The 26,607-nt window shown below is 43.5% G+C and overlaps 1 protein-coding gene across 2 annotated transcripts in view; it reads left to right on the forward strand.

Moving 5' to 3' along the window:
- The first annotated feature begins 7,994 nt into the window (after nt 1–7,994).
- CDC23 (cell division cycle 23) overlaps nt 7,995–26,607 on the forward strand; it is a 36,305-nt gene continuing 17,692 nt past the window's right edge. Inside the window, exons 1-12 of one of the 2 annotated variants that reach the window (XM_073620427.1) lie at nt 7,995–8,178; nt 11,616–11,688; nt 13,031–13,168; nt 17,684–17,726; nt 20,559–20,664; nt 20,744–20,876; nt 22,331–22,508; nt 22,592–22,689; nt 22,770–22,851; nt 22,944–23,097; nt 25,585–25,704; nt 25,785–25,860. In XM_073620427.1, the coding sequence (XP_073476528.1) occupies nt 8,072–8,178; nt 11,616–11,688; nt 13,031–13,168; nt 17,684–17,726; nt 20,559–20,664; nt 20,744–20,876; nt 22,331–22,508; nt 22,592–22,689; nt 22,770–22,851; nt 22,944–23,097; nt 25,585–25,704; nt 25,785–25,860 (1,308 nt within the window). In that variant the 5' untranslated portion in view covers nt 7,995–8,071. Of the gene's footprint in view, nt 8,179–11,615; nt 11,689–13,030; nt 13,169–17,402; nt 17,463–17,683; nt 17,727–20,558; nt 20,665–20,743; nt 20,877–22,330; nt 22,509–22,591; nt 22,690–22,769; nt 22,852–22,943; nt 23,098–25,584; nt 25,705–25,784; nt 25,861–26,607 lie in introns of those variants that run through there. The other variant, XM_073620428.1, reaches the window with a different exon arrangement.

Below are 26,607 nucleotides of genomic sequence, written 5' to 3' on the forward strand. Positions count from 1 at the left end.
GCCCCGGGACTGTAACCTCATAAGGGGGCAGGGTCACTGCCTATATAAGTGTTCGCGTGGCTCGCACACAGCATTCCAGCGGGAGAGAGCGTCGTGTCAACATCGAAAGAAGAGAAGAGGGGACAAGACAGCGCAGAAGACCGGGCCCCCGCTAGCAAAAGAGCGGGAGAAGATAGCGGAGGGGCCCGGCAGAAGAACTGGACACCGGGAGAAGAGGCCGAACACCGGGAGAAGAGGCCGGAGAGAGCGGAGAAGTCGGAAGAAGACCCCCGAAGTCAGAAGAAGATCCCCGGAGCTACCTAATAAATTACTTTTAAAACCTGTGTAACCACTAAGTTTTTTATTTTTTCCGCTATAAATGAAAAAAAGATCAAAAAATTTCAGAAAACATGCATTTCTCTTTGTTTCTGTAAGACCCCTTTCACACTGGGGTGCGTGGTGACGGTAAAACGCTGCTAGTTTTTGCGACACTTTACCGTCATTTTAGCGGCGCGCATTTAACCCCCGCTAGCAGCCGAATATAGGGTTAAATGCACTTGTGTAGTGCCGCTGCTGAAGCGCTTTGCAGGCGCTTCAGCAGCAGTGCCCATTTATTTCAATGCGCAGGAGCGGTGTGTACATTGCTCCAAAGATGATGCTTGCAGGACTTTTTCTTAATGTCCTGCCAGCGCAGCGTCCCAGTGTGAAAGCACTGGGGTTTTCACACTGGGACTGCAGGGGAAGTGTTTAGCGCTTTACAGGTGCTATTTTTATCCCAAAAGCGCCTGAAAAACACCCCAGTGCGAAAGGGGTCTTATAAAATTTTGCAAATTGTTTTTTTTTTTTTCTTCATAAATTTTGGCCAAAATGTATACTGCTACATATCTTTGGTTAAAATAACCCAAATCAGTGTATTTTTTTTGGTCTTTGTGAAAGTTATAGTCTACAAGATAAGGTGCCAATTACTGAAAATTGATCACCCCTGATGTACTGACAGCCTATCTCATTTCTTGAGGCCCTGAAATGTCAGGACAGTACAAATACCCCACAATGACCCCTTTTTGGAAAGTGGACATTCCAAAGTAAGAGGCATAATGAGTTTTTTGAAGTTGTATTTTTTTTCCACAATTCTTTGCAAAATGAAGTTTTTTTTTTTCTTTTTCACAAAATTGTCATAATAACAAGTTATTTCTCTCACAGAGCATATGCATACTTGCAACTACACCCCAAAATACAGTCTGCTACTCCTCCTGAGTATGGCGATACCACATGTGTGAGACTGTTACACAGCCAGGCCACATAGAAAGGCCCAACCTGCAGGGAGCACCATCAGATGTTCTAGGAGCATAAATTACACATCTAAATTCTTGACTACTCTACTTTTGAAGGCCCTGGAGCACCAGGACATGGACAGCGGTGTTTGCTGTCAATGACCCTTTACCCTGATCCTTGACGCGCCGGGTCCGGAAGCATGATTGTGGGAGGACGTCATTGTACGCCCTCCCAGAATTATCCGACCACACTGTAGCCGCCATTCGGCTATGGCCCGGTTGTCAAGTGGTTAAAGTGTATTGTATTTGTACTGTCTACCCTCAAGTTGTAAAGCACTGCGTAAACTGTTGGTGCTATATAAATGCTGTATTATAATAATAATGTTCATACCACTGTGTTGCGTTGGTGTGCGGGCACAGTGCGCTGAAAAAAGAGTGCTGCAATTCACTGCCTCTCACCGCACGGCTGGCAACTGAACTTTATGAGATGTCTGTATGACATTTCAATACAGTGTGTCTGAAAAGAAAAAAGTGTGATGCACCGAGATCAACGCATTATCACTATGCTGATCCCGACCCCAGCGCATATCAGCTGGTGCATTGCAAAGGCTGGTGTGAATGAACTCTTATGCCGTGTACACACGAGCGGAATGTCCGACAGAAAAAGTCAGACGGAAGCTTTTCATTGTCTATTCCGATCGTGTGTATGCCTCATCAGACTTTTTTTTTTTTTTTAATTCTGACGGACCTGGAAATAGAACATGCTTTTTCTAGTCCCATCGTATGTACTGAACGTCACCGCGTTCTGGATGGTCGGACTTTGGTTTGACCGTGTGTAAGCAAGACCGCTTGAATGGAATTCCGTCGGAGAAACCGCCGGAGTTTATTCCGACGGCAAAACCGGTCGCGTGTACAGGGTGTTAGGGTTTTAGATACTCCTTAACCACTTGACGACCGCCTCACGCCGATGTACGTCGGCAAGGTGGCACGGACAGGCAAAATCACGTACATATACGTGATTTGCCTTCCGCGGGTGGTGGGTCCGATCGGACCCCCTCCCGGTGCCCGAGGCTGTCGTCTTTTGTCCCACGGCGATCGGATGTGAGGGGGAGGCCATCCGTTCGTGGCCCCCCCCTCGCGATCGCCGCCGGCCAATCGAATCATTCCTTTGCTGCTGTATGCTAAACAGCAGCAAAGGAAATGATGTCATCTCTCCTCGGCTCGGTAATTTCCGTTCCGGCCCGAGGAGAGAAGACAGGTATGTGAGTGCACAACACTATAGACACACACAGTAGAACATGCCAGGCACACAAAACACCCCGATCACCCCCCCGATCCCCCCCCAATCACCCCCCCGTCACAAACTGACACCAGCAGTTTTTTTTTTTTCTGATTACTGCATTGGTGTCAGTTTGTGACAGTTACAGTGTTGGGACAGTTAGTATTAGCCCCCTGTAGGTCTAGGATACCCCCCTAACCCCCCCCTAATAAAGTTTTAACCCCTTGATCACCCCCTGTCACCAGTGTCGCTAAGCGATCATTTTTCTGATCGCTGTATTAGTGTCGCTGGTGACGCTAGTTAGGGACCTAAATATTTAGGTTCGCCGTCAGCGTTTTATAGCGACAGGGACCCCCATATACTACCTAATAAATGTTTTAACCCCTTGATGGCCCCCTAGTTAACCCTTTCACCACTGATCACCGTATAACTGTTACGGGTGACGCTGGTTAGTTTGTTTATTTTTTATAGTGTCAGGGCACCCGCCGTTTATTACCGAATAAAGGTTTAGCCCCCTGATCGCCCGGCGGTGATATGCGTCGCCCCAGGCAGCGTCAGATTAGCGCCAGTACCGCTAACACCCACGCAGATCAATATCTGATCCGATCAGATCTGTACTAGCGTCCCCAGCAGTTTAGGGTTCCCAAAAACGCAGTGTTAGCGGGATCAGCCCAGATACCTGCTAGCACCTGCGTTTTGCCCCTCCGCCCAGCCCACCCAAGTGCAGTATCGATCGATCACTGTCACTTACAAGGCACTAAACGCATAACTGCAGCGTTCGCAGAGTCAGGCCTGATCCCTGCGATCGCTAACAGTTTTTTTGGTAGCATTTTGGTGAACTGGCAAGCACCAGCCCCAGGCAGCGTCAGCTTAGTGCCAGTAGCGCTAACACCCACGCACGCACCGTACAGCTCCCTTAGTGGTATAGTATCTGAACGGATCAATATCTGGTCCGATCAGATCTATACTAGCGTCCCCAGCAGTTTAGGGTTCCCAAAAACGCAGTGTTAGCGGGATCAGCCCAGATACCTGCTAGCACCTGCGTTTTGCCCCTCCGCCCGGCCCAGCCCAGCCCACCCAAGTGCAGTATCGTTCGATCACTGACACTTACAAAACACTAAATGCATAACTGCAGCGTTCACAGAGTCAGGCCTGATCCCTGCGATCGCTAACAGTTTTTTTGGTAGTATTTTGGTGAACTGACAAGCACCAGCCCCAAGCAGCGTCAGATTAGCGCCAGTACCGCTAACACCCACGCACACAGCATACGCCTCCCTTAGTGGTATAGTATCTGAACGGATCAATATCTGATCCGATCAGATCTATACTGGCGTCCCCAGCAGTTTAGAGTTCCCAAAAACGCAGTGTTAGCGGGATCAGCCCAGATACCTGCTAGCACCTGCATTTTGCCCCTCCGCCCGGCCCAGCCCACCCTAGTGCAGTATCGATCGATCACTGTCACTTACAAAACACTTAACGCATAACTGCAGCGTTCGCAGAGTCAGGCCTGATCCCTGCGATCGCTAACAGTTTTTTTGGTAGCTTTTTATTGAACTGGCAAGCGCCAGCGGCCTAGTACACCCCGGTCGTAGTCAAACCAGCACTGCAGTAACACTTGGTGACGTGGCGAGTCCCATAAGTGCAGTTCAAGCTGGTGAGGTGGCAAGCACAAGTAGTGTCGCGCTGCCACCAAGAAGACAAACACAGGCCCGTCGTGCCCATAGTGCCCTTCCTGCTGCATTCGCCAATCCTAATTGGGAACCCACCGCTTCTGCAGCGCCCGTACTTCCCCCATTCACATCCCCAACCAAATGCAGTCGGCTGCATGAGAGGCATTTTCTTTATGTCCTCCCGAGTACCCCTACCCAATGAACCCCCCCCCCCAAAAAAGATGTTGTGTCTGCAGCAAGCGCGGATATAGGCGTGACACCCGCTATTATTGTCCCTCCTGTCCTGACAATCCTGGTCTTTGCATTGGTGAATGTTTTGAACGCTACCATTCATTAGTTGAGTATTAGCGTAGGGTACAGCATTGCACAGACTAGGCACACTTTCACAGGGTTTCCCAAGATGCCATCGCATTTTGAGAGCCCCGAACCTGGAACCGGTTACCGTTATAAAAGTTAGTCACAAAAAAAGTGTAAAAAAAAAAAAATATATATAAAATAAAAAAAAATAGTTGTCGTTTCATTGTTCTCTCTCTCTCTATTGTTCTGTTCTTTTTTACTGTATTCTATTCTGCAATGTTTTATTGTTATTATGTTTTATCATGTTTGCTTTTCAGGTATGCAATTTTTTATACTTTACCGTTTACTGTGCTTTATTGTTAACCATTTTTTTGTCTTCAGGTACGCCATTCACGACTTTGAATGGTTATACCAGAATGATGCCTGCAGGTTTAGGTATCATCTTGGTATCATTCTTTTCAGCCAGCGGTCGGCTTTCATGTAAAAGCAATCCTAGCGGCTAATTAGCCTCTAGACTGCTTTTACAAGCTGTGGGAGGGAATGCCCCCCCCCCACCGTCTTCCGTGTTTTTCTCTGGCTCTCCTGTCTCGACAGGGAACCTGAGAATGCAGCCGGTGATTCAGCCAGTTGACCATAGAGCTGATCAGAGACCAGAGTGGCTCCAAACATCTCTATGGCCTAAGAAACCGGAAGCTACGAGCATTTTATGACTTAGATTTCGCCGGATGTAAATAGCGCCATTGGGAAATTGGGGAAGCATTTTATCACACCGATCTTGGTGTCGTCAGATGCTTTGAGGGCAGAGGAGAGATCTAGGGTCTAATAGACCCCAATTTTTTCAAAAAAGAGTACCTGTCACTACCTATTGCTATCATAGGGGATATTTACATTCCCCGAGATAACAATAAAAATGATTAAAAAAAAAAAAATGAAAGGAACAGTTTAAAAATAAGATAAAAAAGCAAAAAAATAATAAAGAAAAAAAAAAAAAAAGCACCCCTGTCGCCCCCTGCTCTCGCGCTAAGGCGAACGCAAGCGGCGGTCTGTCGTCAAACGTAAACAGCAATTGCACCATGCATGTGAGGTATCACCGCGAAGGTCAGATCGAGGGCAGTAATTTTTGCAGTAGACCTCCTCTGTAAATCTAAAGTGGTAACCTGTAAAGGCTTTTAAAGGCTTTTAAAAATGTATTTATTTTGTTGCCACTGCACGTTTGTGCGCAATTTTAAAGCATGTCATGTTTGGTATCCATGTACTCGGCCTAAGATCATCTTTTTTATTTCATCAAACATTTGGGCAATATAGTGTGTTTTAGTGCATTAAAATTTAAAAAAGTGTGTTTTTTCCCCAAAAAATGCGTTTGAAAAATGGCTGCGCAAATACTGTGTGAAAAAAAAAAATGAAACACCCACCATTTTAATCTGTAGGGCATTTGCTTTAAAAAAATATATAATGTTTGGGGGTTCAAAGTAATTTTTTTGCAAAAAAAAAATAACTTTTTCATGTAAACAATGAGTGTCAGAAAGGGCTTTGTCTTCAAGTGGTTAGAAGAGTGAGTGATGTGTGACATAAGCTTCTAAATGTTGTGCATAAAATGCCAGGACAGTTCAAACCCCCCCCAAATGACCCCATTTTGGAAAGTAGACACCCCAAGCTATTTGCTGAGAGTCATGTCGAGTCCATGGAATATTTTATATTGCGACACAAGTTGCGGGAAAGAGACAAATTTTTTTTTTTTTTTTTGCACAAAGTTGTCACTAAATGATATATTGCTCAAACATGCCATGGGAATATGTGAAATTACACCCCAAAATACATTCTGCTGCTTCTTCTGAGTACGGGGATACCACATGTGTGAGACTTTTTGGGAGCCTAGCCGCGTACGGGACCCCGAAAACCAAGCACCGCCTTCAGGCTTTCTAAGGGCGTGAATTTTTGATTTCACTCTTCACTGCCTATCACAGTTTCGGAGGCCATGGAAAGCCCAGGTGGCACAAAACCCCCCCAAATGACCCCATTTTGGAAAGTAGACACCCAAAGCTATTTGCTGAGAGGTATAGTGAGTATTTTGCAGACCTCACTTTTTGTCACAAAGTTTTGAAAATTGAAAAAAGAAAAAAAAAAAAGTTTTTTCTTGTCTTTCTTCATTTTCAAAAACAAATGAGAGCTGCAAAATACTCACCATGCCTCTCAGCAAATAGCTTGAGGTGTCTACTTTCCAAAATGGGGTCATTTGGGGGGGGGGGGGGTTGTGCCACCTGGGCATTCCATGGCCTCCGAAACTGTGATAGGCAGTGAAGAGTGAAATCAAAAATTTACACCCTTAGAAATCCTGAAGGCGGTGATTGGATTTCGGGGCCCCGTACGCGGCTAGGCTCCTAAAAAGTCCCACACATGTGGTATCCCCATACTCAGGAGAAGCAGCTGAATGTATTTTGGGGTGCAATTCCACATAGGCCCATGGCCTGTGTGAGCAATATATCATTTAGTGACAACTTTTTGTAAATATTTTTTTTTTTTTTGTCATTATTTAATCACTTGGAACAAAAAAAAAAAAAATATTCAATGGGTTCAACATGCCTCTCAGCAATTTCCTTGGGGTGTCTACTTTCCAAAATGGGGTCATTTGGGGGGGTTTTGTACTGCCCTGCCATTTTAGCACCTCAAGAAATGACATAGGCAGTCATAAACTAAAAGCTGTGTAAATTACAGAAAATGTACCCTAGTTTGTAGACGCTATAACTTTTGCGCAAACCAATAAATATATGCTTATTGACATTTTTTTTACCAAAGACATGTGGCCGAATACATTTTGGCCTAAATGTATAACTAAAATTTAGTTTATTGGATTTTTTTTATAACAAAAAGTAGAAAATATCATTTTTTTTCTAAATTTTCGGTCATTTTCCGTTTATAGCGCAAAAAATAAAAACTGCAGAGGTGATCAAATACCATCAAAAGAAAGCTCTATTTGTGGGAAGAAAAGGACGCAAATTTCGTTTGGGTACAGCATTGCATGACCGCGCAATTAGCAGTTAAAGCGACGCAGTGCCAAATTGGAAAAAGACCTCTGGTCCTTAGGCAGCATAATGGTCCGGGGCTCAAGTGGTTAACCTCGTGAAAAATGTGCATGCCACTATTATCTGCTATCTGCCAATACACTATGGAGGAATTGCACTAGGGAAGAAGACAAACCATAAAGTGATAACACAGTACAGCCCCAACATATCTGAGGTAAAGGAAGGAAACAAGTCATGAGAAACCATGAAGGCGGGAAATAACTTCCCTGTCCCTATACTAGCTTCTTGGTTCTATACCAAACCTCTGACCAGTACCACCACACAGAACATGGATCTGTGATTACTGCCACACAAGAAACTCGGCCAACCACAGCGTCCAGTTATAATTCGCGCTCAGTCACGTGACGGCGCCCTCCGGCGCATCTCAACCTATCAGAGCTCTCCTGGGGCGGTTCTGCATTGAGGCCGTGGCATGCACATTGGTACAGCGGAAGCAGTAAGCTGGCTCCTGATTGGAAGATGTCAAGACACAATCGGTGACGCTGGTTGGGAAACATGGCGGCGACGAGTGCTCTGTTCTCCGATCTCCGGGAAATTAAGAAGCAGTTGCTGAGCGTGAGCTGGTTGTGCCGGGAGCGGGGCCTCCTACACAGCGTGAAATGGTGAGAGTGTGATGATGTGTGTCAGCTCTATGGAGGAGTGCCTGGAAAGCACATTGCACTCACTCACAACACTTTTGCAGCATTCTACACCCCCTCCAATGTTTAAAAATACATTTTAAAAAATATATTTTTTTTTCTTTATTTACTTTTTTTCTTACTTTATTTTCTGCCTGCAGCCTCCTGGAATTCCAGCATCACATATCCCAGGAGGAGGCATTACCCCCCCCCCCCCATTCATGTAAACAGAGGCAGTGCCAGATCTCTATGTGCACGTATGGGTGAGATTGGGCGAGACAGTCAGCTCCCTATGGTGTAGGCGGCACGGGATGTGAAATGTGGTAGGAGAGCGTTGTGAGAGGGAACAGGACAATGCTGGATCTGCTGATCCAAAATGTGAAGAGACTTTTATTGAGAGGATGACGTTATTTAAGCACTTGAGCTGCGAAAGGTTTTACCCCCTTTATGACCAGGCTTTTTTGCTATTTAGCAAAGCGCTACTTTAATTGGTAATTGCGTGGTCATGCAAGGCTGCACCCAAACTAATATGGCCACGGGTGATTTGTTAGGGTAATGGCTGGTGTTAGTACTTTAATCATCACCACACCATGATTGATATGGTGTCAGGATGATTGAAGCACATTATTACATTGTAATATGAAATAGCTCAACTCACCGTAATGCAGAATCAGTGGAGCCCTGAGTGTGTCACTTGTCACCGTCGCCTGCCACCCAGATGCAGCATGTCACCGTCGCCTGCCACCCAGATGCAGCATGTCACCGTCGCCTGCCACCCAGATGCAGCGTGTCACCGTCGCCTGCCACCCAGATGCAGCGTGTCACCGTCGCCTGCCACCCAGATGCAGCGTGTCACCGTCGCCTGCCACCCAGATGCAGCGTGTCACCGTCGCCTGCCACCCAGATGCAGCGTGTCACCGTCGCCTGCCACCCAGATGCAGCGTGTCACCGCCGCCTGCCACCCAGGTGCCGCGTATCACTTGTCACCGCCGCCTGCCACCCAGATGCCGCGTATCGCTTGTCACCGTCGCCTGCCACCCGGATGCCGCGTATCGCTTGTCACCGTCGCCTGCCACCCGGATGCAGCTTGTTACTTGCCAGTGTAGCCTGCCACCCAGATGCAGCTTGCCACCATCACCTGCCACCCTGATGCAGCTTGTCACTACCTACCATCACTTGTCACCAGATGCAGCTTACCACTATCCTGCCACCAGATGTAGAATGTCACTAGCCACCAAAAAATACCATTAGCAGCTTGTCACTTTAATTAAAATGTAAAGGCAATTTGTAATGTGTGTGTGTGTGTGTTTTGTGTTTTTTGTTTTTCCCAGCAGTGAAAGACTTATGGTTACACTGCTTCTGGCAGCCTCTCCCCAGCGGTGTCCAAGCAAGTAAACTAGCACATGCACATTTGCTGGTCCTATCCCAGAGTGAGTAAGTGAGAGCAGCCATCGAGAGATAATGTAATAATTTCTCTGCTTGCCTGCGGCTGCAGCTCTGTCAAGAGCAGCCTTTGCAGCAGGGTGGGCAGTGAGAGTCATCACTCTTCTCCCCTGCCGCACCACTGACAGAGCAGCCTTGGGGGCCTGGTTGCACAGGCATCACGACTGACACCGATCAGCAGCCCGGGGGTTGGGGACCCCCCGGTTTACCTACACAGGGCTTTCTTTTGTCATTTGCTCAGCCGATTAGTGGGTTCTGGCCATAAAACATTTCCTGGGACCTGTTGATCGGCTTGTGCACATCTGGGGTGGCAGGCATTCGCCTCCTACCCGGAAATACTAAATCACATACATGTACATTATTTGGTGCAGCGGGACTGCCCTGCTGCAGTATAAGTGCAATGGGAAGTCCTGAAGAGGTTAAGTAGATGTTGGGTCTTATTCACAAAGCCAAATTGGTCGTGGTGTGGTAAGTATTTTGCGGCAAACTGAGGCCAGGTACCCAGGTGTGTGCAGGACAGATGATCGCCCTTGGATGCGAGCAGCGTGCTTCCAGGGGTGATCGTCTGTCCCTGATCACAGGAAGTCACTCCTTGTGTGATTACTTACAGACACAACCAGACAGCTGTGACCACCGATCACCCTGTCATTGCTTCCTGGCTTGCATTCACTTTGGCTGCAGTTTGTTTTGCAAGATACTTGCAGCTCCACAGCTGATTTGGCCACGTGAATGAGTCCTTCAAATTAGAACAATGCTGTTCACAGTTTATATAGAATTCTCTGCTTGGGTGACCATGACCAGTAAGCTGCTTTGCTAAAGGTGGCTATAGATTATTTTTTTTTCTGATAAGCCCACGGGTTGATTGGGGAAAGAAATAAAATAAATTCCCCCTTCCACACAAGTGAGGTGGATGGAGAAATCTTCCAGCTGGGACATTGTATTCTGACAGCAGGACTCTCTGCTGTTAGAACACACTGATTGATTAGTGGCTGCACCCGCTGATCGACAAATTTTTCTAGCATTCCCGTTTGACAGAAGTTAATTATTAGATTGACTTCTGTCAAACGGTAATAGCCATATATGGATTGAAATTAGATTAATATATGCCCAGCTTATGTCTGTTAGACAGTGTACAGGGCAATGTTGATGTGCTAGATCTTATTGCATCACACAATTTAGATGGGGCAAGATCATTAAAATCTTAGTGATAGTTGATTGCTATACAAGGCCTTACTAAATATGCATCTTGCTGATCATTATTTTTTATATTGAGTAAATAATACAGAAAACTGTAGTTACATTAAAGTATATAAAAAAAGTGACCCAAAAAGACAAACTTTAGGTACTCAGGTACGAGATGTAAAGTCCAACTAGACGGCTGTGAGTGCAGGCAGGGAGAGGAAGCTTGTCTTGGCTCCAAGCTGCAGCAATGCCAAAGGAAAAGATCCATAAGCCACACATCATGAAGCAGACACATGTGCATGGAGTGATATGAATGGCAGCCTCAGCCCGGTTTCTAGGTAGGCCACACCCCCAACATATTTTGCTCCCCCCACTCCATGCACATGGGTCTGCTTCATTATGTGTGGCTTAAGGATCTTTTCCTTTGACATTGCTATATCAAAAATGTGTTCATTAATTTTTGATGGCATAAGGCAGGGCTCGACAAATCCCAGGCTCCAGGTTGCCATGGCGATTGAAAATTGCGCCCTGACGCCTGGGTTTTGTCAGCTGTCTGGATCTGCCTCTCTTGCCGACCACGCTATAGCTGAAAGACAGCCACAGCGCAGTCGTTCAGTTCTGGGAGAGTGTCCTACCAGAAAAGTCCAAAAAAAAGTATAATTTCTCCAGTCAGTAGGCCTGCCGTTCTGGAAGATTTCGTAGAAAACCCGTTACCGGTAAGTGTAACTGGTAATTTTTTACAAGTGTTTTTTTTTTTTAAAGTTTCATTTCATTTTTTTTTGGGGGGGCTTTTGCAGGGCATCCGAACTTGCATTCTCATTGGAATCCATTCCCTTAAATGAGCTACCACCGACGCCTGCACTTACTGAGGTATGTTTGAGTATGTACACTTGTTCATCTTCTGGTAATGTTACCTTCTTATTTTTGCTAAGAAAGGTCCCATGTGGTACATTGGAAGTAGAAAACGTATAGTACTTTTCCTGCCCACTTTTCAGAAAGCTGATTGGGCAAGGTTTGCAAAGTATTATACAAATCGACTGATAACCAACCCATGTATGTACAGTTTACATTCAGGGTAAATTACTTATATACTTTCTCTTTTTTAAAGCAGATTTCTGGATTGTGCAAATATGAGATATGTCTTATTACTTGCATCTTGGTGTGCTTTGCATATTTACTTCAGATCTGTGCTGTAATCCAGTGTGAAACTTTATCTCTGTGTAGAAGCTTCCTATAATAAAGACTGTTCACTGCTGATCCCTCTCCTTTTACAGGGTGACGGGTCTTGTATCCACCCCCTCCAGTAGTTTTTACAGGCAGCCTATAGTGGGTGAATCCTACAAAGTCCCTCCCACAGCTCTGCTGTTTGCACAACATATGTGCAGCACAGTGGTGATTTTACCACTACTTTTAAAAAGTAACAACTGAGTTTGTAAAGGTATTTGGTGCACACAAAATGGAAAATTGAATACTTACCTTTTCGTAATTTTCCTTTGCTGGTGCCTATCCATGGCAGCATATGCCATGCGTATGCTGCCATGGATAGGCTGCAAGGAAAGTAGATTTATATCCATTGAAAGTATTGAGGAATATATTTAAATCCTAGTTTTTGTGTTTGGAGTTTAGCTTTAATTCATTTTGGATTTCTACAGCCTATGCTTTACAGATCACAGCTTTTTGGTTAAACTGAGCATTTTTTTCCCCCATGCTCCACTAACCTAAATCCGGCCATAGATTATTAGAAGAAAATTGCTGGATTTCCCCATCAACACACTCCGTGTCATGGGGAAATCCCTCCTGCAGAGTCATTGTGTTCTCCTGGCGGGGGGAGCTGTCCCAGCCGGGAGAACACACTGTGATTATAGCCGCTGGGAATAAACACATGAAAAATCTAACAAGCTGGTTGTAACCAAGTTGATCAACTTGAGTATATTCAGCCTGCCCATACGTGGTTCGAGTCTCCCGGTTCGAACCGTTTATGGCCTGCTTAAGTGCGCAGGTTGGGTTTCCAGAAATCTTGTATTTGTTTATGCTAGATGTAATCAACATTTAATATGTATTATATGCAAAATAACTGGGACAATAAAACAAGGAGTCTGATTTCTATAGAAAATTACTCCACTACTTTTTTTTTATTATTATTATTTATTTCTCATGCTAAATATGATGTCCTCCTCTGTCCAAATAAAAACATATGTTTTATCCTTGCCAGGAAGATGCCCAGGATCTGGATGCTTATACATTGGCTAAGTCTTATTTTGACTTAAAAGAGTATGATAGAGCTGCTTACTTCCTTCGAGGGTGCAAGAGCCAGAAAGCTTACTTCCTGTACATGTACTCAAGGTATTTGGTAAGAACATGGTCTAATTTTGTTTGTAGAGTTAAAGGGTCAGTCCATCCAAAGTATATAGACATAGGAACTGACACTATAGGGATTCACCTATCTTCATGTGTCTTAGATATCCCAACAGTGAGGACCCCCCTCCCCACCCCCACCCACGTTATAATCCTGACTGTTTCTGCCTACATTGGAGTTTTGGGTGTTCTGCACCACCTTTTACATTCTCTATAATCTTAAATACATAAAACAATGAAAATATATTCCAATATCTTGTCTCACTGTTAGTGAAAAAAAAAAAAACGTGTTCGTGAGTCTGTTGTTCCCGAATACAGTGTGTTGCGGTTGCTTATTCATAGCTTTTCGTTCACATCTCACTCGCAGGTAGGAGTCGTTAATTTTCATCCGTATCATGTCCTAATCTTTGCTATTCGTTGTATCCCCATATCGTGTGTTCCGTTCCCGCCGTGGAACTTACGATTCGTTCATACACGGTTCTTCCCCCCGTTACTTGCCAAATCATTATCTTGTGTGCGTCATGCACGGCGCCACACCTCACACTACAGACCGATGTGGACCCAGTCGCACAGCCATTGTTGCAGGTAGGATTCATTACCAGCTTTTGTCATGTCAATTCGTAGCCACTCGCAGTGTCACCCATACCATGTCTTCAGATAAAAAAAAAAAAAAAAGTGTGTGTGTGTGTGTATATATGTATGTGTGTGTGTGTGTGTGTGTATATATATATATATATATATATATATGTGTATGTATGTATGTATGTGTGTGTATATATGTGTATATATGTATATATATGTATATATATATATATATATATATATATATATATATATATATATATATATATATATATATATTAATTATATGTCGCATTCCACCAGGGCCAATAGCATAGCAAGGGTAGGTAATTTTCTTCTCAGCTAAAAGAACACACATTTTACTCTTATGTCACCCTCATCGCAGGTTTCTGGTCGACCCAGTATCGATCAGTGCTGCTAGGGCGTCACTCAGGTGTATAGTTCACGGTTCCTTCTCCAAAAACCCATCTCTTCATAACACTTGCACCCCCTTATTTTTTACAGTTGGAGTCATGTCGCAGGCCAGCAGTGATGATCTCACACCCGCCCCTCTGTCACCCTCTACGGGCTGAGAGTGGCAGCCTGCAGTCCCTCCGCACTTGGACCATTCCCAAGCTCATAGCTGAGCTTAGACGCGAGGCTATCCCCTACCCTTCTACGGCTAGGAAGGCAGAGCTATTCAGGCTACTCTTCCCGCCGACAGCTGCTACAGGACCAAGCGCTCCCTCAGGCCTTCTTTGCACTGCATATCCGGGGCCATCTCCCGAGCTGCACTCCATGGTCTCCTCACTGTTTGCAACAGTTACTGACATGCAGACCAGAGTCGCAGCCCTGGAGGCTTGCCCTCCCACGACCCTTCCTGACCCAGTCGTTGTCATGGCGCTGGCGTACCTCCTGCAAGTACGCCAGAGTCCTCTTCTACTGTCCTCCCTGCTCTCTTTGTCCCTGCCAGCCTCAAGAAGGACATCTTGGAGAGCAAGAACGTAAATCTCTGCTGATTTCTGTGCAGGATGTGGCCGACAGCAGAGCATATGCCTGGGGGATGTATCGTGGTCATTAAGTCGAAAGACCCCAGGCTCACCTGCAAACTTATACTGCGTACACACAAGCCGACTTTTCGACCGGACTGGTCCGACGGTCTATACGACGGACTTTCCAAATGAACGGACTCGCGCACACATGACCGGACTTTCCGGCAGAATAGGTCCGATGCTCTTCCCGATGGACTTTCGATGGAGCTACAGCGGACCTCCGGACTTGCCCACACACGTTCATTTTGAACGTGATGAAGTACGACGGGACTAGAAAAGGTAGTCCATCTCGCCGCTTTTATCGGCGAGATTAACACCTTGCGAGCCCCGTCGCAGAGCATACCAGCCCCTCAGGTCTGGTATGGATTTTAAGGGGAACCCCCTACGCCGAAAATAAACGACGTGGGGGTCTCCCCAAAATCCATACCAGACCCTTATCCGTGCACGCAGCCCGGCCGGTCAGGAAAGGGGGTGGGGACAAGCGAGTGCCCCCCCCCCCGAACCGTACCAGGCCGCATGCCCTCAACATGGGATCTGGGGCCCCCTTTAATAAGGGGGCCCCAGATCCCGGCCCACTGCCCTATGTGAATGAGTATGGGGTACATCGTACCCCTACCCATTCACCTGGGGAAAAAAGTGTCAATAAAAAAAACACACTAGACAGGTTTTAAAAGTAATTTTATTAGGCAGCTCCGGGGGTCTTCTCCCTTGTCCCTTGTCCCTTACTCCTTTCTCCTTTTTTCCCTCAGTTTAGGCCGATATGTATTCTACATATTTGGTAATAAAAATCGCAATAAGTGTATATTGACTGGTTTCCACAAAAGTTATAGCGTCTACAAAATAGGGGATAGATTTATGGCATTTTTATTTATTTTTTTTTACTAGTAATGGCGATCTGCAATTTTTATCGTGACTGCGACATTATGTCGGACACTTTTGACACATTTTTGGGACGATTGACAATTATACAGTGATCAGTGCTATAAAAATGCACTAATTACTGTATAAATGTCACTGGCAGGGAAGGGGTTAACTGCGTTCCCTGACTGTGTGTTCTAACTGTAGGGGGAGGGGACTGACTATAGGAGATGACAGATTGTGGTTCCTAGCTATTAGGAACTCGCGATCTGCATCTCCTCTCCTCACAGAACAGGGATATGTGTGTTTGCACACACATGTCCCTGTTCTGCCTCTCGTGCCCGCGATTGCTCGTGGCTGGCAGCCATCAGCATCGGCACCCCCGCAGTGCAGCGTGCGCAAGCCTGCTATCCTGCTTAAAGGAGCCAATGTACAGCTACGACGGTTCACGGGATCGTGCCGACCTGCCGCAGTATAATGACCGCGGCTGGTTGGCAAGTGGTTAAGAGGTACATCAGATAAAGTGACACACTGGGGTAGATTTACTAAAACACTTGCACTCAGAATCTGGTGCAGCTGTGCATGGTAGCCAATTGGCTTCTAACGACAGCTTGTTCAATTAAGCCTTGACAATAAAACCTGGAAGCTGATTGGTGTGGTATGCAGACTTGCACCAGATTTTGCACTCTCCAGTTTTAGTAAATAACCTCCACACCGTCAAACACTATATAGATACATGATCTAAAAAAAAAGTTGAAACACTGCGCTTGATCATGGTAATTTTTTTTCAATTAAAAAAAAAAAAAAGGTTTAAGAGGTACTTAGATGCCATGGTCCTAGAATACATTTTTGATGCTGTGGATTTTTTTTTTCCTTTCTTTTGGGACAAAGAAAAAAAATGACTACAAATGCACTGGTGCCAATTTTAATGAATAGTACTGCTGAAGTGGATGGGGACTGGTTCCATGCAGCTTGAACCAATTTTTTGTAGTCCCTTCTGATTTATTTGAGGTTTTATTGAACACCACAAGCAACATGTCTAGGGTGTGCACTTGTGTTTGGCAGTTAAACAGAGTGCAGTACCAAGCATCTTGCTAGGAACATTTCTTGGTGAAATGCTTTGCAGTGTACATGGAATTTGCTTGCCAAAGAACAGTGATTATTAAAAGCGGTGTCGGGAGTACAGCAAAAGCAAGTGGGGATTTTGAATACTGCTGTCCACACTGCCAAACTCTGCTTTTTTGAAGATCCAAGCTGTGCTGAAGAATGTTCATTATCAAACACTTACAGCAGTGTTAGGTGCTGGTGTCCCTGTTGCACTGTGTCACTTCAGGACAATAGGGCTGAAGGAAGTAACCACAAAGAGCAAATGGGGTTCACACATCCTACACTCAGAAGTGTACAGAATAATGAAGATATTTTGAGTAAAGCCCCGTTCACATCTATGCAAATTAGATGCGGCTTACACTGTATCCAATTCGCAGGACATTTTAAAATGCATTCATTTGAATGCATCTGGTTAACATATGTGCGTTGCATTCGCACTGCGCATTGCCCAAAAAAATGTGTGTTTTCTGGGGATTGCGGTGCGAATTATAAGCACATTATCTTCTATGGGAACGCATCTGATTCGCAGATGCATTCCGTTCTGAACACACATTCTCTTCTTCTCCTCACTACACCTCCCCCTCTCCCTACTCACTGATCTGCAGCTTATACGGAGAGGTACCGCTGACCAGCTGCTTTTTCTCTTCGCAGAGAAAATGTAGCTGGAATTCACACCCAACCTAAGCAATGAAGTGGAGATCATCAGGACAGGTAAGTATTTATTTATTGCTTTTATACAGGGAGCTGATCATTTTATTTTAAATAGAGATAGTCGTATTAAATGTACATTTTAATGTTTTCAGTTTTAGCAAACACACATATGTGTGTGTGTGTGTGTGTATGTGTATATATATATATATATATATATGTATATATATATATTGTAAATAACTACTGCAGCTAATTATGATTACCATTATTGTTTCCTCTAGTCTGGCGAGAAGAAGAAAGATGATGAAACTGTAGATAGTTTGGGTAAGCATTTTGTTGTACAGTTTGTTAGTGGCAGTGCTTGATGGCCTGTATTTTATTGTTTTCCTAAAACTTTACACATCTCTTGCTGTATTACAGTGGTTCCCAACCTTTTGCATACCCCACACCCCTAGCATATGCTTCAATAATGTTATTTCTAATTTGTGAACCACATACAATAATGCCAGTGAACAAATTGTTATAAAAAAGGCAACATGTGTATATTTTTTAAATGGTTTTAAAAGCAATACACTGACAACCAGTTACCGGTTTTACGTATGTGTTAAGTTTGTTATTCTTTCCTTTTTGATTAAATACACACTGGGGTGGATTTACTGAGGGCAAATAGGCTGCACTTTGGAAGTGCAGTTGCATTCATTTTTGCCAGAGCATAGTAAATGTAGTGAAGATTTGCTTTTTAAAAAATACCCAATCAGGTGCAAGGAAAAAAAAAAATCAGCATTTTTGTTTGCATCTGATTGGACGATAGAAACCAGCAGAGCTTTACTACATTCACTAAGCTCTGTGGAAAATTAGTGCAATTGCACTTGCAAAGTGCACAGTCTAATTGCCTTTACTAAATCCATCCCACTCAGATTACTATTTATTCAAACAACCACCCACTAGCACTGCGAAAGTCCAACTGGGGTTGATTTACTAAAACTGGAGTGTACAAAATCTGGTGCAGTTGTTCATGGTAGTCAATTAGTGTCTAACTTCAGCTTGTTCAAATAAGCTAGGAAAAAAACAAAAAACCTGGAAGCTGATTAAACAGCTGCATCAGATTTTGCACTCTCCAGTTTCGCTGAAGAATGTCGATATTCAAAGCCTGTAGTTCAATAAATGCTGTGAAATGATCAGCATGTTAGTGATTACATAAAAAAAAAATGCACTACGCGCCGGTTCTCCTATCACATCCCAGTCTCTCATGATTTTTTACACTGTAGTGTCATCTTTAAAGGGCAACTATAAAGGCTCTTTTTATGTGTTTAAACTGATGTTTCATCCTTTTATGTCCAGTCTATCTATATCTATATTCAGCATATATAGCATGAGAAAATTACTGTGTGTATACCTAATGTATAAGGATTGTGCCATTGAAATGCATGTTATTGGAGGCATGAGAAGCCTCATTTGAGCTTCACATACATGAATTGCTTTTTCATCCATGGATTTTAAGTGTGTTTGTGTGTAGCCAAAACTTTATTTCTAGTATTGGATAGAGTAGGAAATGGTTAAATTCCCCGTCACTTTATTTTTGGCTGTCTGTGTCTTCTTGTGGTGCTTTCTCTTCACTTCCTGTCCCCGAGATGAAACAGGAGAGTGGAACTCTCTTCAAAATAAGGAAGATGACCTCTTAGGGCTGCCTATACACCATACAGTGCAGATGGACTACATCAACAGCGGCTGCATCTGATTGATTAGATGTAGCCGCTGTTCCGCCTACAATTTTCTGCCTGGCTTCTTTGAGACATGTTAAGTGGGAGGCAGCCAATGGCGCTACCCACTCTGTGAATTTCATCCGGTGCCTCAGGGATCTGAACAATGGGTTATCTTTAGACAGTTGTCACTGGAATAAGGTCCCTATTGAAAGAATTTCACTCCTAGTGTTGTGACCACTCAAAATGTAGGGTTTTCACTGTTTTTCAGTCCCAGTGATATTGGTCACCAGTACTTAAAAGAAAGGAAAATCTTCCTAGTGGGGACACAGATGGCAATAAAAACTTGACAGGTGTTTAATTCGATACTATTTTATCTGTAACCGTGATAATGTACTGTATATTTGATTGGTGTGAGGAGAGAGTATATTGCAAACTTGTGAGGAAGTATAGTTGGCCATAGATGGTTTGAATCTCGGCTGTTTCAGCAGGGACTGTCTGAGAACCATGTATGGGCAGGCTGAATGTACCCAAGTTGATCGATCAATACAGGTTCAACCAGCATGTCGGATTTTACACACGATTGTTGCTATTAGCAGTAATCGCTGTTCCCCCAGCAGGGACACCTTCCCCCTCTCCAGTCAATGGCCGGCTTATTAATGCAGGTCTGTGTTGCAAAGGGAAGAGGTGACTTTTTTTTTTTTTTTTGTCTAGGGTCTGGTCTTTGAACCTTGTTACATAACCTTTATTCCGTTTTCATTATTTGTATGATAAAACAATTACAGTTTACAATAATTTAGTATTATGCACATGGTTACTTTAAAAGTGAAGTATGGCCAGCGCTTTTTCGGCTCTACTTCTCTTGTGGATGACGAGTACACTTGTGCTCTCCTGTGACCCAGAATCTACTGATGGGGCTGCTGCCTGCTGTCAGCTGAAGTCGCAGACCCCCTCCCGCCCCAGGTTTGGCGGCTGCCTTAGCCTCTCAGTGCTCCTGCCCCCTGCACAGCCTGTCACTCCAAGGAGCGCTGGAGGGGCAGTTTAGAAAGCAGTGAACAGTCACCACTCCATGGTCATAATTGATCAAGAAATGAGTGACCAGCGGTCATGTTTTCCGGGACAGCTGCAGCAACAGACCAATGCTGCAGAAGGGAGGTAAGTATGTATGTTTGTTATTTTGTAAGTGCACACTTCTCCTTTAATAAAATGCACAAATATAAGCAATTAGGCAATTTTTAAAGGTTACATTACTTTTCATTTTGCCCTAGTTTGCTTATTTTTTCCACTAAAGTGAGTCTACATATTTTCCAGTGGGGACATCAGTTCTAACAAAAAATCGTCTAAAAGGATCTTTCCACCCCCTTCTTGTTGTATCACCAGGAAAAAAGTAAAGGGATTTTTTCTCAATGGGGCACAAAGCAAAAAACTGACAGGGAATATAACCATCTGTTTCCAGGTCCTCTAGAGAAAGGCCAGGTGAAGAATGAGGCTCTTCGTGAGCTTCGAGTAGAACTTAGTAAGAAGCACAAAGCCAGGGAACTGGATGGATTTGGACTTTATCTGTAAGTGACAAGACAACCTATGTTCTTTTCTGTAGCCATGAATCTTCTTCCAGACATCATACTTGTTTTCTGTGTGTAGATATGGGGTCGTTTTGCGGAAACTGGACCTGGTTAAAGAAGCTTTGGATGTTTTTGTGGAAGCGACGCACATCTTGCCATTGCACTGGGGAACATGGCTAGAGCTTTGCAACCTAATTACAGACAAAGAAATGGTAAAAAATATTACTTGGCGCATGTGAAAGTCAGTTGTGTTTGAATGTTTGAGTGATTGAAGAGGAACTGTAATGGTTGTGGGTCAATCTTATTTTAGTTTTTAACCTAATGCATTTTATCTGTTTTTACATTAAGTATACATTTTGTTTTACAAGTAAACCCTTTTAAATCTGAGAAAAGGTAAAATCCTCCTGTGCATGGGGCTGCCCATGCACTGCAAGGGTTAAATGCTCCTTTGTCTAGGGGCCTGGAAAATACTTTTTACTTAATCCTCCACTCCCGCATCCTTCCTACAGGATGCTAGAAGGCAGTTGGATGCCCTCTGATGTCATCGAGTACACTGCAGAGCCCATAGCCCCCTCCTTGGACAAGGCGATGCTGAGGAACGGCCCACTGCCTGAAATTGGGGGAGCGATGGTCAAGTATGTAAAAGTGCTTTTCACGGTCCCCCAGACATAAAAAGCAGTTAACCTGTGCAGTGGCAGTTCCACAGCAAGGGAGGATGCTTTCTTTATTATGGCAGCTATATGGATATCTAAAGGGACAACTATTGCATGCCTTCAGGCTCATTCTACCTGATTGAAACATTGGACTGAGCCACCCATAAAGTGAATCATCCCGGATTTGTGTGTGTGTGTGTGCGCGTGCGTGTGTGTGATTTTTCACACATTGATCCACTTAAACAGACTTTTTCCTTTCTACAACAAAGGAATATAGTGGAAACCATAAAGTGCCCAAAGTTCTACCTGTTGGCTGAAGAGAAGAGTACTTAATACTCAAGCACTATATGGCCAAAAGTTTGTATACAACTGACCATCGCACCTATTTGGGTTGGACATCCCATTCCAAAACCATGAGTTTTAATATGCAGGTTCGCACCCCAAACCCCTGTGCGCCTTTAACGGCCTTTATTCTTGAGAAAGGGTTTTTTGTTTTTTCTTTTTTTAATATTGGAGTTTGACAGTAACCTATTAGTGGAAACACTCTGAACACCATACATTTTGAAGGTGGTCCAAATACGTTTGGCAATATAGTGACTTTGTCATATAGTGTATAATCTCTTAAATAATATTAAAGCCTAGATGCACACACAGACAGTTACCTGATTGTGTCTGGAATAAATGCTCCTAAGTAATAATAATTTAGCAAAAAAGGAATTCTGTTGGACCGCTGGAGAACGTTCATGTCCAGTAAGAGATGTTGGCAATGACAGCCTACATGATTTTCGCATGACAAGGGTATATTTAAACAAACCTCTGCTTTACCCATGCTGAAAAAACAGGTTCTCTTAAATGCCCCCTTTTCCTAGCAGCACATATTCACCTTTCCATTGCTCCTACGTTGCTTCCTTCAAGAAAAATAGGTAAAATGGTTAGACAGCTAGTTATCAGAACACAATCTGTAGTTAATAGGACTGGCATTCCTTACTGAGCTTTGTGCTTTACTTCTGCAGCTGAAGTTTCTTTCTCTGCCCGATTGTTGGATAAAGGAGTTTTTCCTGGCACACATATACACCGAGCAGCAGCTGATTGAGGAGGCCCTACAAAAATATCAAAGCCTTATTGATGCTGGCTTCTCTAAGAGCACTTATATTATTTCCCAAATCGCTGTTGCATACCATAACATTAGAGGTAAGGCCAGATGATTTTGGCAAATGTAAAGGCTGAAATAATGTTTACGATCATAATGTTGTTTTTGTTTTTTTTTTCAACAGATATTGATAAAGCGCTCTCTATTTTCAATGAGTTACGAAAGCAGGATCCTTATAGAATAGAAAACATGGACACGTTTTCAAACCTTCTGTATGTCAGAGTAAGGCTCTCTATATTCTAGTTTTATGTTTTATTGTTTACTCAAATGTTTCTGCTCCAGTAACATTGTTCCTTCACAAGGGTCTGAAGCCAGAATTGAGCTACCTGGCACACAACCTGTGTGACATTGACAAGTATCGCGTAGAAACCTGCTGTGTGATTGGTGAGCAAGCATCTGAAACCTATTACTGACATCCAGTTAGCTAGCACAATTATTCAAAAGAAATCCTCTTTTTGTATTTTTTTTTTTTTTAGGCAATTATTATAGCTTGCGCTCCCAGCATGAGAAAGCCGCCTTGTATTTTCAAAGGGCATTAAAGCTCAACCCTCGATATCTTGGTGCTTGGACACTGATGGGTCATGAATACATGGAAATGAAGAACACCTCTGCAGCAATACAAGCGTATAGGTATGAAAGGGTCTTGGAACAGAAACAGTGGGTCTGTATAGATGTTACCAGTACATAAAGTGGGGAATTTATCAAAATTGGAGCAGCCAGAATCTGAAGCAGATGTACATGGCAACCAATCGGCTTCTGTCTTCAGCTTGTTCAGTTAAAGTGGTAGTAAAGTCATCTCTTAAAAATACTAAAGCTGGTCCCCCTGCAGGTTTAATTTATAATGTACTGGCATGCACCGCATACTAGCACATTATGACAGACTTGCCTGCAAATGGAACCCTCCAGTGCAGCGCTGTCATGGCTCCCCCATCGCTTTCATCTCCGCCTTCTAGATTTTGTATCTTCAGGTGCTTGAATGGCTGGGCTGCAGTGGCGTCACTCCCACATATGCTCAGGGGAGTCGCATCGCAGCTACACAGAGTGGGCCATAAACGTGATCTGATCTGAGCTGTGCTTGTGCGGCTCAGATCGCATTACCCGCTGACAGGCAATGGAAACATTTATGATAGAAGGAAAAACTAGGGTCTATACTGTTATACAAACCCTGCCTGTCAGAATATTTTACATATGGCTTTACTACCACTTTAAAGGGATAGTTCACCTTTACCACAAAACTGCCTAGTCATCCTTCACCATCACATAAATGCTGAGCTCAGAGTTATACTGCATCAGGGGAGAGAGAGTATGTGAGGAGGTTTTGAATCGGAGAAAGAGCTCGCTCTTGTGATGATGGAGGTGAGCAGTAATTACTAGGCCTCACTTAGCAATGTCCTGGGAGTATTCCATTCAGGCATCATAAGGTATGTAAATGGCCTACACCTATAGCAAGGGCATTATTCATATTTAGTCAGGGCTGCACAGTTTGTTTTAATCTACAAACATCCCTTACCTGCATAGGCAGGTTTTTTGTAAAGGTGAACTATCCTTTTTAAGCTTTGAAAATGAAAGATAGAACCTGGTTGCCTTGCACAGCTGCTCCAGTTTTGATTAATTCCCTTCATTGTTTTAGTAGCTGTAGGCAAGGAATAGAAGGGCAGCTGTATCTTAAAAAAAAAAACAAGTTTGGAGAAATTTTTTTTTTACCACTTAATACTGCATCTCAATAAACTGAATTGACAAGCATGGTTCCTTCCTTTTCATTGAGCAGAGGGAATCAACAGGTTGCACAGAGATTTTCCAACAACTTGGATAAACTTTATAGGTAGTAATAAAGCATCTGATGTTGCAGGCATTTGTTATTGCTGGTCACATTCTCCTCTCTCTGTACTACAATTCCCATAGAGCTGAATGTGTCTGCAGGTTAATGTGTGGTCCATCTCAGGGGCAAGCAGGAAAGGGTTCATATAACAGAGGGGGTATGGAGAACAAACGTAGCCACCCTAGAACAGAAGTAAGACAGAGATAGAAGGCACAAGTTATCTAGTTATATTTAGACATATTGAGGTTGATTACGGCAAATATACTGTGCACTGCAAGTGCAGTTGCTCTAGACCTTGGTAAAGGAGGGGAAGCTGTGCTGATTTCTATTATCCAATCATCTGCAATCAGAGATGCTGTGTTTTTTTTTTTTTTGGTCTTTTTTTCTTTTTTTCCTTGCATGTGCTTGGGTATTTCTTGCAAGGGGAGTACCTCTAAACAGCCCTAATGCTATTTTGGTTATTTGGATTAGAATGCTCATGGCCAGCTTTATCTTTAAGTGGATCTCCAGTGCTCTCCAGCAAGGGGTGTGAGCTTTGCTAAGAGTTATGAATATGACTCAGCAGTAGGTGTGTCAGATCTCTGCAGAGACCCCACTGCTTTCACAAAGAGCATAAGGGTCCCACTCTGCAGCCGCTGGCAGGTAGCAGGCTTTTCTTCCTGGCCTATGGTTACTTTAGAAAGAAAACCGATTGTAAGACTTTGAATACCTTTTTGTTTTGATGCACTTGGAATATAATCAGTGGATTTAGCCCCCCTTTCACACTAGCGCTTTGTGCCCAAGTACTGCACTGCAATGCAAAGCAATCCCCATTCTTTTCAAAACAAGCAGTTCATACCTCTCACTCAAAGGAACATGAGCTTTTGACTGAAGGTTCAGTTCTTCAATTGGCTTTGGGTACAGGCTCTGGCATCTTCACTAAGGGAAACCAGCAGCCGGTTTCCTGCTGTGCATGTGTGAGTCGCGCTACGCTTTCTGTTGTCTCGCTGTCTTCTGGGACCTGTGTATGTCACAGAAGGCAGCGGGGGAGAAGGAGGAGGGGCCAGACATACTCAGAGTTCGCCACGGTGATCTTACCTAGAAGTGGGATCTGGCAAAAAGTGCCAAATGTGGCAGTGGAGGGTGTGAACAAGCGAAGCTTCCCCTTTTAAGTGGAGCTCCGCTTTAATAACTATTTAAATGTATTATAAAACTAGTTGCACTATATTTTAGTAATAAATGTTGGGTCAGTTGTAGAGTACTCTTTTAGTTTATAAAGTATTTTATTTTGTAGACCTTTCTGTATATCTGTTTCGCAGACATGCTATTGAAGTCAATAAAAGAGATTATCGAGCCTGGTATGGATTGGGGCAGACCTATGAGATCCTAAAGATGCCATTTTATTGTCTCTATTATTACAGACGTGCCCACCAACTCAGGTAATAACACTTTTTTTCCATAGAAGAAAAACTGTAACTGGGTTCTAAAGAGACCAACATGTTAATTTCTAATTTTTCAGACCTAATGACTCTCGGATGCTTGTTGCCTTGGGGGAATGCTATGAAAAGCTCAACCAGCTTGTTGAAGCTAAAAAAGTATGTACATAATTTTTTTTATTGTTTATGTGGATATAGATTGATGCTCCTTAGCACTATACAGTTTTTCTTTTTAACAAACACAGGGAAGTAACCCAGCGCCAGTGTTCGGCCACCCAGAGAGTATCAAACATAACATATAAAACAAATAAGTTAGCTATACCATCCGTCAAAAAATGTTAATGTATATATAGCATAATATATATAGAAAAATAAAAAAGGAAACCAAAAACTACAATAAACATAATAATGATACCCCGTGCTGCCAAACTGTAAAACAGTGGAAACAGATCATAACAGGAAAAAGCATATAAATAGTCCAGCGCTCAGGATATTGTTGAGAAGCAAAATACAACAAGCATAAAAGTTTATAGTAGTTTTAATAAACCAGTAGTGAACCAGTAATAAACGATGGTCTAGAATACCAATAAAAACTGCCAGAAAGACCGGGTTCAGAAGCTCCGTTTGAAAAAGAAAACGCATTGTAATGAAAAAACACATAATCAAAAAATGCACAATAAGAAATATTAAGAACATTAAAAACCACAAGCTCTTGATAACATTATTAGTGATCAATTAAAACCTCAACAGAGGGTCAGAGGCATTGAGCAGCAGGAGGCTAACACAGGAGATCCATCCAAAGAGGCATGCAGAGACCACTGAGTGAAGTATAAAAACAAACACTTTGGCTCAAAGCAGGTGACAATGGGCAAAGTGATGGTAATATGCCAAAAGTACTCACAGCCA

Source organism: Aquarana catesbeiana, linkage group LG03, assembly GCF_042186555.1.
Source record: "Aquarana catesbeiana isolate 2022-GZ linkage group LG03, ASM4218655v1, whole genome shotgun sequence".
Taxonomy (NCBI): domain Eukaryota; kingdom Metazoa; phylum Chordata; class Amphibia; order Anura; family Ranidae; genus Aquarana; species Aquarana catesbeiana.